Source organism: Ciconia boyciana, chromosome 7 (genome assembly GCF_034638445.1).
Source record: "Ciconia boyciana chromosome 7, ASM3463844v1, whole genome shotgun sequence".
Classification (NCBI taxonomy): domain Eukaryota; kingdom Metazoa; phylum Chordata; class Aves; order Ciconiiformes; family Ciconiidae; genus Ciconia; species Ciconia boyciana.
In genome coordinates, this window is record NC_132940.1 from 48531968 (window position 1) to 48547097 (window position 15130).

Below are 15130 nucleotides of genomic sequence, written 5' to 3' on the forward strand. Positions count from 1 at the left end.
CACCTGTACATAGCAACCATTTGCATAATCAAAGCCTAAGATTCAATATGTGAAATTTATCGGTTCCCTGAGTTGAGGCTGCAGGGGCTGGCAATGCCAAATTCACTTTTTCATTTGTGTGTTCCAGCAAATCAGACTTGAGGACATAGAAACTCCAATATAGGGCTCTGTAATACAATTTTTGTAACTCCTGTTCTTTTTAAACAAACATTCTAATGTTTTAAGGTACACATCTGTGGCTACAGTAGGTGTGATATTGAAGTAGTATAGTAAATAACAGGAACTTGCATTAAAAACAGACAACAAAATCACACTTAATTTTCATATTAAAAGAGCACCCTAAAAGGGTTAGGGTTGATAGTTCAAAGCACTACATTGGAGAAATCTCAAAGAGATTGCCAAAGATCTGAAAAATAAAAGTGTTAGTGAAGAGCCACAGAAGAGGTTCAATAGCAGAGGTACCAACTTTACCTGAGATGCCTAAAATATAATTTGCTAATGACAAGAAGTGAAGAAAACCAAAGCAAGGGCAATATCTCCTTTCTGCATCAAGACAGTCTTCCCTCAAGGACATGAGCTAAAGTACATATGGGCTCTCCTCTCCTGAAAGCCTTTAGGAAGGGTGCTGAACAACAGGATTTCTGCTGAAGCTGATGGTTTATTACAGAAAGAAAGATTTGTCCTATGCCATCGTTGCAAAAATTACATCACAGGATTGTACTTGCCAAGTTGAGCACAGTTAAATATGAAGACAAATTAAGACCTTTTCTCCTTTGAACAGCTGAGCTCCAGGAGGTCCAACTAACAGTGGTGACCCAGGTGGCCCAGGAAGTCCAACGTTGCCCTGTGGAAGCCAAAGGAACAGCAAAGAGACATCCTGTTCCATGCAGCGTTTCAGTGAGACTCAGCCTGTTTTCCTGTTGTACTACAGCACTACATATTTCTGTACTCATTGAACATGCACTTGTACTAATACCTGTAGATAAATAAAGGTTTGTACTGAGATCTGTAAGCTTCTCTACTGTCTTCCCAGGTGAGCAAGGTTGACGATCTTAATCCCCTCCTATTCTCCTAAGTCATTAAAAATAATGTTATGGCTAAGGAAATAAATGAGAACTCTGTACTCATGGCTCCTGCTCAGAGTCTGCTGTGGAGATAGTTACAGGATTGTCACATCTCTTGTGTGTACGTACAGTCTCTTGTGTTCCAGACCGAAGCCTTTGAGCACAAGGCTTTGTGAATGCAAAGATGAAATTATTGATTTACTATGGAAAGTTGTGTATGTTAGAAACTCGCACAAATTCTAAGTGACTGGACAAGTTCACAGAAGAAAAATAAAATATTCCACATTGGTTCTATAAGTCCTGAGTATGCTAATAAGTGGAGACTGGGAGAGGAACTATTATTATGTGCTTGTCCTTTTCTTACACCCGCTCCTTGGCATCTGTTGCTGGACATAGCAAGAGATGAGATTCAGTGACTGACCTGGTACAGCCACTGTTAGTGGAGGGTACTGTTGTGATTATTTAGGCAGTGTCTGTACAGAAGGTAATTGCTACTATTAATTAGATAGGTAGGTAATATTGCTAATATGTAAATGCTAACTAACATATTGTTGCTTTTCAAAACTTCCAGAATACACTTGATTCCTGTACGCAGCTCACTGAAGGAATCACTTCTGCACAGAATTAATTGATTCAATAACTTATATTACTTCTCCTTCCATTCTAACATGATTAGTGGGAGCACACAGCCACAAATGAATGGGTTCCAGAGAACACAACAAGATTGCATTATACTTCTAATTCTACACAGCAATAATATATTTAATATATTTGTTTTCTTACCGGCTCCCCCTTTTGTCCGTCCACTCCAATACCTGGATTTCCCTAATTGACAAAAAATGTACACAGTTTGAAGATAATCATAAAATGCTGACATTAGAATTTAATCAAGTAACTCCTTTCAAAAACTTGGTAACAAATAACCATAAGGGACATTTCAAATATTTGTATAAATTACTCTATTATTTCACTAACAACTGCAGGACAAGTCATTGCCTACCTGTTCACCTGGCAAGCCAGGGTAACCTGGAATACCCTTTAAAAGAGAATGAAGACAAGTTAATATGTCTGATTTAGAGACAGCTTTGCTTTGAAAATTACCTCCTCTTGCCAGTAGCACCTAGAGGCAGAATTTCCTCTTGGGATGTACCTATCCCAAAGTGCAATTTACTTCACCTGGTCACTTCTTTCAGGAGGGATGAACTCTGGCTTCTCACTTTCCTGTCTCCCACAAGGTGGCCTTGGGGAAGGGGAATAAGGAGAGAGCACTAGCAGCATTCCTCCATGACCACAGACTGCCAGGATGAAACGTGTTCACGCAGGCATGGGAAGGAACAACACATGCTCCAATTCCTGAACTTCCAAACTCATAAGGTAATGCAAAAATCTCTTTTTATCATCTGCCTCAAAAATGATTTCTAGGCTTTGATTCACATTAAGGCAAGTTCTAAAATTGGTAGACCAGAATTTATGCGTATCCTGAAAATGCAAGGCTGTATAACTGTGGTGATCTTACAGGCAAGCCTGGTTGGCCTGGGTATCCAGATGGGCCTGTTGTACCTCTTGACCCTCTAGGTCCCTGGAAAAGATGGTAAAAGGTCTGTTTGTGAAAATATAAAGAGCTTACCCTTTTCTCCACAAAACTAGTCCCTCCAAAATGCCTGCATCATTTGGACTCAGTCTACTGGCCACTGCATTCCACCCATGGCCTGAAGCTTATACCATGCCTGAAACCTCACTGTCACTAGAGCAGCTCTGCACCAGTTTCTAGATAATACTGTACAGATACTGGACAATACACAGTTACATGTTATTAATGGATTGAAAGAATACTTTGTCAGTAATCGTCCTACAGTGTGGAGACTTGATACAGTCCACCAGTGAATACTTTTTTGAAGGTTATAAGAGGAACCCAAAGCCATTAAGACTGTGAATCAGCAACAAAATTAAACTCTCTCTTCTTCTCACATGGTCAAACAGACAAAACATGGTAGCGTGCTACATGTTCTTGGGAGATCCACCAGATACTGTTAAAGAAGGTGTCACACCTCTACACATCTTGAATTTCACAGAGAAAATATTCTGCAAACTGTGCATACCACGGCAACAACTGCTCAATGCACAGCTAATGCAGATGGGTATGGTCTGTTTCTGCTGCTTTTCTGCCAGCATGAACCGGTCATGGGGGCAGACTATAGGGACTTGATGTTTGTTAAGACTTTATTCTGGAATTTTGCTATTTAAGGCAGGCAGGGAGAAACCCCAGTATTTCTTTACTGTACTAAGAAGAAAAATTTGAAAGATCTTCAAGACAAAAAGCATGTATAGAACCCACTGACTGTACTTACGGGCATGCCAGGGGGTCCGCGATCACCTCGGTCTCCCTGTAATGACAATCATTTAGCAAATGAATCATAACAAGCTTTGTTGTGGGTGTTTTCTAACTTTACAGCTATTAAGATCACAAGCTATCTGTTCCAGCTGTATATTTGCTTTTAACCTTTTTTTGCACCAGGCTTTATTAAACGGTGGGGACTTATGAGAACAATTACATTTGCCATACATGTTTTCCTACAAGATATGATTCTTTTCACAATCGGATACTTACTGGAGGTCCTTTTCCAAAATGTGAAACATACGCTGAATTTCCTTTTTCTCCTTTTTGTCCTGGATTTCCCTTTAAAGAAAAAAAAGTCCTTTAAAACACGATCCACTTACTGATATCCTACATTTCTATGGAGATTGAATGATAATTTCTCAGGCTGTGCTTTTCTGGTGCCCATACATCACTAGGTAATCCAGTAGAACCACCATCACTGTTTAAGCATTTTGCAGTTCTTTTATCTAACAAGACCCTTAAAAGTAAAATTGCCTTCTGTACAGTTGAGCAAAACAGCTCCTCACAGCTTCTGCACTCCTGCTCTGTTAGATGTTCCTTAGCTCTTGGGTACTTCAGTATTCTACAGTCTTCACAAATCTTGCCCTTAGTATTAAGTATATAGATATGCCTACCTTTTCTTTCAGTGAGTCAGTGGCTTTAAGTATTAGCACTCTGCCTTCTCCAAAAGTTCATGCTGTGATTTACAAGAATCTAGTGTGGTTCTGCATACAGTTAAAAAACTGAAAGTATGGACATGCATAATCTTCAACATTTCCATCTATTAGGAAATATGTTTCACAGTTCATAAAAAAAAAAATCTGATGCCTAAAGGCCCTGTTTTTTAAAAAAATAAGTTCCCATGGTACTTGCTGTGGAGTTCTTTATAAAACTTTGCCAATCTTAGCACCCTCAAAACCTCAATCTGACTTAGCAGAACAGATTATTGTTTTTGCAAAATTTAACTGTAATGCTCAATTGACTGTTAAGAGCATGATATGTACATATCTGAAGAACAGATATATTAAGACGTTATTTCTGAAGTTTTCTAATTTGATGCGAACGTACTGGATATAATTTAACTAAATTAACCACTTAACTATTGATTTCAATAAAATGGGATACTGTTTTTCACAGAATTTAACCACTTTAAAACTGTACTGGTTTCCTGATATTATACACTGGCTGCTCAAATCCTGAAGTCAGAATGAAACAGGGAAAGTACTTATCCCTGGAATGGTACAATAAAAAGAAGAGTTACAGCTGTCTGCAGCTGGATATAGCTACAGGAGACTGGATGCAAATTACAGGTCAAACAACAGCTGCTAGGGAGTTATATTTGTCTTTGGTTATTTTACATGTGACCTCTTGTATAATAAAACATCTATATTAGATTCAGTTTGTTACCTTCTACATGACTTAGGTAAGGGCTTACAAATAGAAACTACTTTATTTTCCAATTTATGGGTGAGGTAAATGTACAGATTCTACAAGGTAACAGAAGTAAAGCTGGTGAATATGTACATAGTGTTAAATAAAATTATACAGGACAACATTATAAACAACATAAAAATGTTAGCTGTAATATATAGTCAAGTTGGTACTTGGTGCAACAAATTGATTTAAAAACAGGCAATGTGCATAGAGAGGTTGGAATAGCATTCTTGTACACAAGCAAATATGGTTACTGTGTCTTGTTTTTCTGGGTAGCTAAATTAATTTGCACTGGAATTTTAGTGTGCATATCCAAGGCTACATGCCTATTGTGTCTCCCATTCTTTGTAGGTTGCAAATACTTTTCTAGGCCTGCCAAAGAGCATGCTCCTGGAATTGTGAGGATTTATGCTGTAATTTGTCCCATGTCTCATTTTTCCTTTATGTCATTTGGCTAATTATAAAAGGTAAAACTCTATTTTGAAAGCCATAACAAGTAACAAAATACAGGCAAAATTAGAGTTTGAGCAGAAGTCACTTTACCATTTGAAGGGTTAATGGGTTACTTTGAGAGGTATAACAAATGAGGTTATTATCAAGTTTTTTATCAGGTTGTGTATTTCGTAGCATTTATTACAGGTCCAAGACTGAAAGCATATGTTTTTTCTAATTGCTATATTTTTGATAACAACTTTTCACTCTGGCACCCACTGCATATTTTTTGATTCCGTATGGCTGAATCAGCACCTTATTTATCCTACTAAACACATTTGACTTTTCATGTAAATTTCAGTTGTTTTTATTGTTTTATTTAGAAAATTTCAGGGAAGCTCTCAGGCCAACTTATCATCTATTAATCATTCAGAACTAAAACTTGTTTCCACAAAAATTCAAAGACTGGGGACTAGATCTGTTCAGCAAAATTTCTCTGGAGCTACAGTAATTCATATCCCATACTGACATGAATCTGTGTTTTATCTTCATTAGAAGAGCACTGCTAACACAACTATTTAAACCATTTTAAAATGCTTTCCATTTTAACAGCAAAAGTAAATAATATTAAAGTGCTGATTTTAAACATTTTAACTGAAATGATCTTGATGTATACAGATAAACACCCAGGCAAGATTAGGTGTGCACAGAGCAGTCATGAATGTGTAAAAAGTAGCACATGAAACTGTAAGAGCATCATTTTGGAAGAGATCTACTAATACACTTGTGTGATCCACCACTAAAAATCTTCAAGTGTTACAGGACTTATACTTGTTGAAGCTTCCACTTACTGCTAATTCATCTCAGGTATGTCCCTACTATTAAGGCTTTTAAGAAACTTCAAGTATTGATAAATGGTATGAAGGTTTCAAGCTACTCCTTCTCAGTTGTACTTCCATGAAATGGTATTAGCTTTGGTGTGGTTACACACTGGGGAAACAAAGCAGAATTTAACTCTCAAGGTAGACATATATACTTCAAGGATATAGGAACTTATTTCACATTCAAGCTTAAACTTAATCTGTTAAGGCACCAAGTGTCCTTCACTCCCATTAACCTTAGTAAGAATGCCTGGAAATTCATTGTGCAGTGTAAAGCTAGTGCCATAGTCTAAAACTCCTTTCATTTTAAGAGACATTAGCTTGGAGGGGAAATCTACATATACAGTATTCATAGACAGTAGGAATGCCTTTCACGTACATAAGGACCTCTTGGTCCAATATAACCATTTTCGCCTGGAAATCCTGGATCTCCTCTTGAGCCATTGCAGCCATCTAAACCATGCTTGCCCCTGGGTCCTTCACCTCCTGGTAATCCCTGAAAGACAGTTTAATATTTATTAGAGATACATCATGATAAATAGGGAATTACTTTTTAAATTAACAGAACAGTTCAGAAACAAATATCTCAGATCTGAAACAGAGGACATCTCACAGTGGTCCCAGCTTCATACTCTTCGCATTAGAAAAGTTTTTTCTGTTGTGATCGATAGAATTTTTTTCATGTAGAACAAATTATATAAGTATTTTATATTTTTTCTTTGATGCATAGCAAATATAACAGGGACAGCACTGGTTAAGAGGGCCAGACTGAGCTCTCACTTGAGTCAAAAAGTGCTATCTTCTCAGAGAAAGCAGACTCTAGCCCTCTAACTACAATCTTTCTTGTGGCTGTAAAGAAAAGCTGAAGAAATACACAAAAGTAATCTCAAGCAGCCTCATATTTTTTAGTCGATAGGACAAAACAAGGAAAAACAGGACACAGCTTGACTCAAGCACACAGTAATGGCAGAGGTTATGACTACACATTCAAGAATTGAGGAAGTGATTTTCTAACCTAGCAAGAACTAATCAATGTCCAGACTGGGGTTAGTTCTACTGCAAATTAGACACTAGGCAATAGAAACAGTGAGATTTCCTTTGGAATGATCTTTCCATTGGAGGAAAAATTATCTTCACAGAATTAAACATTTTTGTAAGGAACAAATAGTAATTTTGACCCCAAAATTTTTTTTTTGGGGGGGATGGGTCTGAAAAATCATCAGGAAAGTATCCTGGCCATTCACCTGAAATGTTTTTGTCAATTTTACCTTCCTCCTATCTTTACGGTTCTTCATCCCAATTTGTGGACACTGTTTTTTAATTAACATTTTTCATAAAAATAATATACATTTCTGGGGAGCGCTTCTTTTTTGTGCTAAATTTTGGCCTTGCGACCTCTACATTATACAGACATTCTGGCAACAGTCCCATTGTCAAGTGTGGACAGCTGACAAGCAGATGCTAAGACACCCACTCAGTTTCTGGTTCTGTTTCACTTTCAAAATTCAACATTTTAACTTTGTATGATCCATATGAAACTATTAACAGCACAGGAATTCAGTTCTAATAAACAGCATTTTCCAAAATACTCTATCTAAGAGATATTATCTTTCTTTTACCACAGACATTTCCACACTGAAGAAAACATTCAGAAAAATATATAATCACATGCTTATAAAGATATATTTAGGACCCACTTTCCTTCTTCAGTCCCTATTCAGGTTAAAATTACTGGACTCAGTGGTTGCTTTTCTTCCCTGCAAAAGGACTACAAGCAAAAATCAGAACATTTGAACAGAAAACAGTACAACAAAACACACATCAAACAGGTACTTTCAGAGATGTTAAGAATGCAGCAAGCAGACTACAGCCTGCTATAGAGCCTGAGAAAATAAACTCATTGGTTTTAATCCTAGCACTGATATATGCTGCATGGACATGGGCTAGTCTCTACCTTCATTGCCCTGCTCCTGCATGAAAATTATGTACTTACTTCATTAGGATTTTGTGGAGTTTGTTATCAATAGTAAACACAGTTGAAGTTAACCTGGCTATTTTACATTTTTGCAAAACATGTAATTCTGTAGGTGACATGATATCAAAGGTATAAAGCCAAACAATTTATTAAGTGTATTATTCTCTTAGAGGACTTGCTATAACTTTATAGAAACTGTAATTTTTATAAAGCAATATTTATTCAATACGTACAGGAACACCATCTAAACCAGGAAATCCTGGGACTCCAGTTGGGCCCTAAAAACAGGTGACATGAAAAAACAAAGTTGCTGAGGTCATTAACTCTTAAAAAGAATGAAAAACAAGAAGATGTGATACTATATAGCAAGAAACAAGAAACAGTCTTGTTTGAAATATGAATCAAAAGCTGTAATTGTCAGAAATAAATACGTGAAAAAAGTTATATGGCTTAACAGGAGACTAGTGCCAATAGCTACCCATGTAACAGATGGTACAGTACAGGACAAATGTTTAACTCTCGTACTCATTCATTCTCCAAAGATGATACAATGACAGAGAAGGGGGAGTTGCCTATAACTTATAAAATAATTCTGTACGTAATTTCACAACCCTGATCCTGTTTTTATAATACCAGCAGCACAATTTCTATTTACAGCGCTTACATTTCAGGTGTGCTAGATACTGACATTAGTGATTTCAGTCATCCACTGAGATCAGTGGAATTAGATCATTAAAACTAATATAAAGGACCAAGAGCCAAGCACAGGGATTGTACAGCTATGAAAGATACGGACCTGAACTGCAATTTATACTCCATAAGTGGTAATAAAATTCTGTTTAGTGTACAGCACCATACTCCTCCCTCTAGCTCCACATTCCTCCCACAGCCCTCTTTGAGGTTAAGGAGGATGCCATGGTATATAACAATCAGAGACTGGGACTGTTTCATTTTATTTTACGTCTTCTGACAATTCTAATTTTGCAATCCACAGCAAAAATCCCCTGAAACATTTTTTCAAGAAAGCTGTAACTAATTTCAGTGAGGATTTTGTGTGAGCAAGAGTATAGTTTGGCAATACTTTCTGATCATTCAAGTTCTGTTTCACTTGCCAATATTTAACATTACATACTGTATACACCTAAAATAGCTGTCTATGGTGTTTCCTACCTTATCACCTTTTTCTCCAGCTGGCCCAGGCTGCCCATTCTCACCTCTCTGTCCTTTTTCCCCTGGCAGACCAGCTGGTCCTGTAGATCCCAAGGACCCAATCGGACCTTGAGCTCCCAGCTCACCAGGCTGACCCTGAAAAGAGTCCAAAGAAGTGAATGACTACTGCTGTAAACCTCGCAGCAGGCAGCATTTCAGAGATGACTGTATGGATAAAGCAAGGCTTACAATGTATACATACTCATGATTCAAAACAGCTTGCTGTACAGCCTGCAGATCTGTTCCATGCATTAGTTGCTACAGGAACACAACCTTCAAATTTAACAACTTGTTCAAGGTGATAATTTCTTTTCACCTTCATCAGGTCTCCAGCACCACCTCTCTGAGATGCCTGGGATAAATCACAAGTCTTCCTGGCTCTACCAATGTAAGTATCACCTTCTGCAAGCATAATACTCCAGTGAGCATGATGTTTTTGCCACCAGAGAAGTGATGGCTCATTTTAGACAAAAGGACTTAGTACACAATTAGAACAAATCGAGAGAGTTCCCTCTTTTTTTTAAGTCACACTATATGCTAATTATGTTGTTTTTCTAGCTCACATATCTTCCATCATCACTCTCAGATCTTAATGCCTTATTTAAAAGTTTTGAAGTTTTCTGCAGAAAAAAAATGATAGTTATTAGCCAACATACTTACATAAAGTATCAACTTTAATAGATTGTATTAAAATGGTTTGGGAGGTTGCAGAATGTCATTTATCTATAAATAGCTCTAAACTGAGTATCTGTACCTACAGTACCATCTCCATGGATTTCTACTAACTTTTCCAAGGTAATATATTTTCTCCTGAAGTAAAAATACTTCCCATGCCAACTAGATTTTTCAGTCTATAGCATTGGTGTGGAGTTGTTTTGGATTTGTTGCAGTTTTTGTTCTGTGCTGCTAAACAACTATTAAATCATAGATTCAAAATACTGAATAAAGCAAGCTTTCTAATCAGACTTCACATGTGAACTGTCTACACATTCACCCTACAAAATCTACATATTTACAGGTCTTTATTTCTCTTACTCATCTTTTTCATTCTGTATCATTATCTGTGTTTAGCTATAACTTGTTTTGTTTCCCAGCTGAAGAGTGTTTTGCTTTCTTTTCAGAATTCATCAATTATACCATATTATTAAAAAAGAGAGCAAAATGGAGCCCCATGCATTCCCAAGAAAAGCATATGGCCCTAAGACCACTTGAGGGCAGTAAAGGATATTTCAGTACAACCTCCATTCACAGAAATAAGACCATATGTTTATTTCTATGAATGGATTGAAGGAAAACAAAATGACAGAAATCAAAGGTGATTGTGAGCAGACATGTTAGCTTCAGGAGTCAAATTATGTTGAAGCAATGGAACTTAATTGCTTGCTTCTCAGTGTAAACATTTCAACAGACTGAATCTGTCTGAACAAAATATTATCTTGTGAATTGCAAGCAGGGACCTAAACCTCTTTTTCTTTTTATTTATTCTCTATTTGTCTTTTAAAATATGTCAATAAAATCAGTGTGATTTGACAGTTGGACACGAAGTGAAGAAATGTATGGTATGCATCATCCAATCAAATCAGCAAAGAAACAGAGTAACGAGAAGGTAACTTACTACATGCTTGGAACAGGAACATATTATAGGCTTATGCTGTACTGGAAGCAGGACTGGATCACCACTGGCCCTGAAGCTACGAACAGGAATTTAGTTCAGAGGCTAGGAAAAGAAGTCCTACGCTTACAAATAAGGACTACCTGAAAAAGTATCCTCATACAACTCATGTTCCATTTGTCTTTACTGGATCCTCTCACTGAAACCTTGATCCTGCTTCCAGTGAAGTCACTGGCATAAATTCCAGGGAAAAATCAACATGTTGTCTTCAGCAACAGTTACAACTTTCTTGATACCATAATTTGAGCAGTGTAAAATATTATGCAAATTAAGGGCTACTAGTATTAAAATCTGCTGATTCCACATCCTTGATAACAATGAATGGACAGTCAGGATTCTGGGTGTATTTGCTTGAGTATTTGCTTGCATGAACAATTGCAGCCTGACTACTGGCAGTGCCTTGCACATCCTCTGTTGTAAAACTGAATTTATTCATTGAAGTACTCTTAAAGCGGCTATTACACCCTTTAAATACTTGATAAAAAAAGACTGGACAACCATTTTAATTAAAGCATAATTTTGAGTATAAGAAAAGTGAAATGAATTAGATTAATAATATAGTAAAATACAATTGTTTGAACCATTCACTCTACTGGAAGTGGTACTTTTTTTAGTATGCTGAACTAGCTGTTACCATGCAAAATGCAACATTCATCAGCAGGAAAAAAAATGCATAAGATACTTCTCACTAATGCTCTAATGCCTTTGTCTTGACAACAAGTTTCTGCAGCAACTTTAATATTTTTAATTCATAGTGTATATGCTCTGCATTCAAAAGTTGAAAGAGATAATTTTCAAATCATGTTATATCCTTTGGACAGTTGAAGAAACATGATTTTGATAGTACTCAGAAAAAAGCTGAGATGCTGTATGAATTCTATAGTAATTATCCATCATAATTAACCAATAAACACTTCCAAGACATGTAGTCCTTTAGGCTGATAAAATGTCTTCGTTAGTTGCTACCCTCTGAATTTAATTGACTCCATGGTTTATATCTTCAGCAGGAGGTAGTGAAGTCATAAACCAGTCACTGAATCCAGAATTCACAATAGGTTTGACAGCTGATAACAACTTTAGCATGCCATGTGAAGCTGGTGGATTGTCTCTCTTTCTTTCAGCTCAGAGACTGATAATGACTGGGAGCTTTGTTAAGACCAAACTGATACCATGTCATAACATCTATTATCACATCTATTATTTGTGCCCATCCAATGTGACTACCACAGCATTACAGTCTCAGGACAGCTGTACAAATAAAGAGGATGAAGGTAGTCATGCTCATGTGGAAATGACAAATTAGCTCAGTTAAAATGAACAGAATATTATGCCTGCTCTGCCATCTGATGCCAATAAATTCCTTTAGGATTTCAATGCCTTGTTAATTGTCTAGGTCAGGAACTACCCATGCCAAGACTATGGTCTGTTATTTTAGCATATCCTGGGCTTGACCTGCAGTAAGAAACTGACTTTTGACAAAATAAGACTATTTTTTTTTTAATTAAGTATGCTTCCTAAGACTAAGACTGCAAATACTTCAGAATCATGCAGCAAAGCATTTAATACTGTTTGGAAAAGGCAATGGACAAGGTTATTTGGAATTACTTTTTTTGGTTGCCTGAGACACCAAAGAGCACCTGATTTTTAGAGTGCCCTGAGTACCCTATGTTACAGGCTGTGTGGATGTATCAGTGATATGTGAAATGCATTTACCTTCTGTTCACATGAAGAAAACGGAAAATGCCCAGCAACTCCACAGAATCAGATTGTAGGCAAATAATATAGTGCTGTTTTTCATTCTGCACTAGACTCTGGCTTCTAACCAGTCTTTCTCATTTTACCAGGAGTAGGACAGAGAAAGGGAGGAAAGTAGAGCAGTTTGGGGGCAAGAGAGGAGTGCACACAAAGGCATTTGCAAACAGATGTTTCCTTCTGTAATTTGCTTAGCGAGGTGGGAGCATCTGCTGCTACTCTAAGCTCCACCCATGTCCTCTCCTCTTTTGGAAGAGCAGGTCTATTACACAGCAAAGCCACAGCTTCCAGGGCTTGTAGGGGTGTCCATTCTGGGAAGTTTCCACTCCTCCACTGTAACTGTGTAGGACTGGGACCAAAACCATTTTCCACTCTAAGTCAGGGCTCCAAAATAAACCTTCTAAATGTTACCTTTATCAAGATGAGATAAATCAGAGAAAGCACACAACTCGGCATTAAATCCACTCTCTTGTCCTTAACAGAGCAATTTTTTCTGTGACTGTGGGTTAAACAATGACCGAGGGTCAGACTAATATATGGCATGTACTTTATTCTCAGTTTGTTCAGAAATAGCAGATTGCGTAATGACTTTTCAGTATTAGATAACTTCTTTTTCATAGTGAGATTTTGAGCTGATTAAACGCAATAGTTACTCTTAGTGCTTGACTTTTCTTAGCATCTGGATCATTTTGCAAACTACTGGAAAATTCTGTGCCCTTTTATAATATTTTTCAATGGTCCACTATGCTACAGGAACATAGTACCTGATGATGCAGCTTAGTATTCATAGTGATACTTCACTGAAGCACAACAAATGACAGTGAAGTGCTGAAAACATTTTTCACAGTGTACTTTGTTTTGTGTTTTAACCCTGTGGAACCATGAAAAGAAAAAGTATCCAATAAGCCAGTGGGTGTCACTATTGTGTTAAACAAACACTGAACAAGCGATAATTTGGCGCTGAAACTCTAAGAAACAGTGTTAATGGTTGAAAGCACAGAGCTGCAAATAGAGCATTTTAGACCACAAATAATTAACATCAGATTAGCTAACAAAATAAAATTAACTTTTGCTCTTATTCATTTTATTGAAACAAGTCACTGATTGCCAATTTTTGTTTGATTCAAATCTATGAAAAAGGATGATTTTGTAGAGTTTTGTCTTGCCTGATGTGGAAACGCTTGCCAATCTGCAGCAACTGAGAAAAACACTATTTTTATTATGGTGAGACAGGGGAACCAAAAATATTAAGGAAACAAAGATGCTCAAGAACAAAAGGAGGGATAATTTAACAACATCAAAACTCTTGAAAAATTTGGAAACATGTCTAACATGAAAAATGCTAATATACAGATGCTGTAGCTGGACATTGTATATGAAGAACAGCCTCAAAGAGACCTTACAGTGAGGAGAATGGAGTGATCCTATTCCTATTCCACATTCTGGTAAGCAGGCTCCATTCCCTATCAGGTCAAATCCTAACTTCTGAAGCCAGAGAACCGCCTACTGCGCTGCCCAGTTATTAAAAAAAAATGTGTGGTCTGCTTCAGATATAGATTTAGGGGTCTCATTTCTCTAGGTCTGCTTTTCTATGGCTCTCAGCGAATGTAAGTGAAATGCAATAGAAATACTACAGAAATGTATAACTGGTCTCAGGAATCTTCTATTTTAAAACTGTATCATAGCTAATATACTGGGAAAAATGATCGACAAATATGAGGCAAATAGTGGGAGAGATCTGTGTTTCCTCATATGCTAGTATGCGTACATCTCTGATAGTGGATTCAACTAAGCACATGTATTTGAGATCAAATAGATGGCTTTTACATATTCATTTCCTGAGTGTGCAGCTTGAAAATTCAAATACAAGTGATGGATATTGCATGTGAATGACAGACTGCCATTGCATACTGACATGTAAAAAAGTGTGATTTAATAAATGCCTCTTACTCCCCAAAACAGACAGAATTTGCAGTTTCCCAGTTAGTGAATCTTAAGTAAGTTTACACTGTGCTGTAAATCAGACTCAGTTAACCCACAGGACCTACTAGGCAGGTGTGATAACCCACAAGATCTATTAGGGAGATGTTACAAGAGAAGTGATGCCAGAAAACAGACCTACTATAGAGTTAAATCTCACCATTCTTACCCCACTGCCCTGAAGTATACATCAGCTGACTTTCTAACTTACCTGTGACAACCAACTGACTTAGCATCTCTTGTGAATGCTTACTCCTTACACTTCATATGCCAGAAAATGTGAGACCTTCCTCTTAGATTTCTGTTTGCTAGGTTCTCTCCTACACTAGTATGAAAATAGGCCACTCGCTTCAT

The 15130-nt window shown here is 37.1% G+C and overlaps 1 protein-coding gene across 1 annotated transcript in view; it reads right to left on the reverse strand.

The window, feature by feature from the left end:
- The window catches only part of COL4A4 (collagen type IV alpha 4 chain), a 71174-nt gene that overhangs the window by 46222 nt on the left and 9822 nt on the right, over positions 1-15130 (reverse strand). The window contains exons 4-12 of the mRNA XM_072867171.1: positions 9334-9468; positions 8397-8441; positions 6568-6684; positions 3673-3741; positions 3413-3448; positions 2581-2643; positions 2065-2100; positions 1848-1889; positions 764-844 (exon numbers count right to left, since the gene is read on the reverse strand). Of these exons, the coding sequence (XP_072723272.1) occupies positions 764-844; positions 1848-1889; positions 2065-2100; positions 2581-2643; positions 3413-3448; positions 3673-3741; positions 6568-6684; positions 8397-8441; positions 9334-9468 (624 nt within the window). The remainder of the gene's footprint in view (positions 1-763; positions 845-1847; positions 1890-2064; positions 2101-2580; positions 2644-3412; positions 3449-3672; positions 3742-6567; positions 6685-8396; positions 8442-9333; positions 9469-15130) is intronic.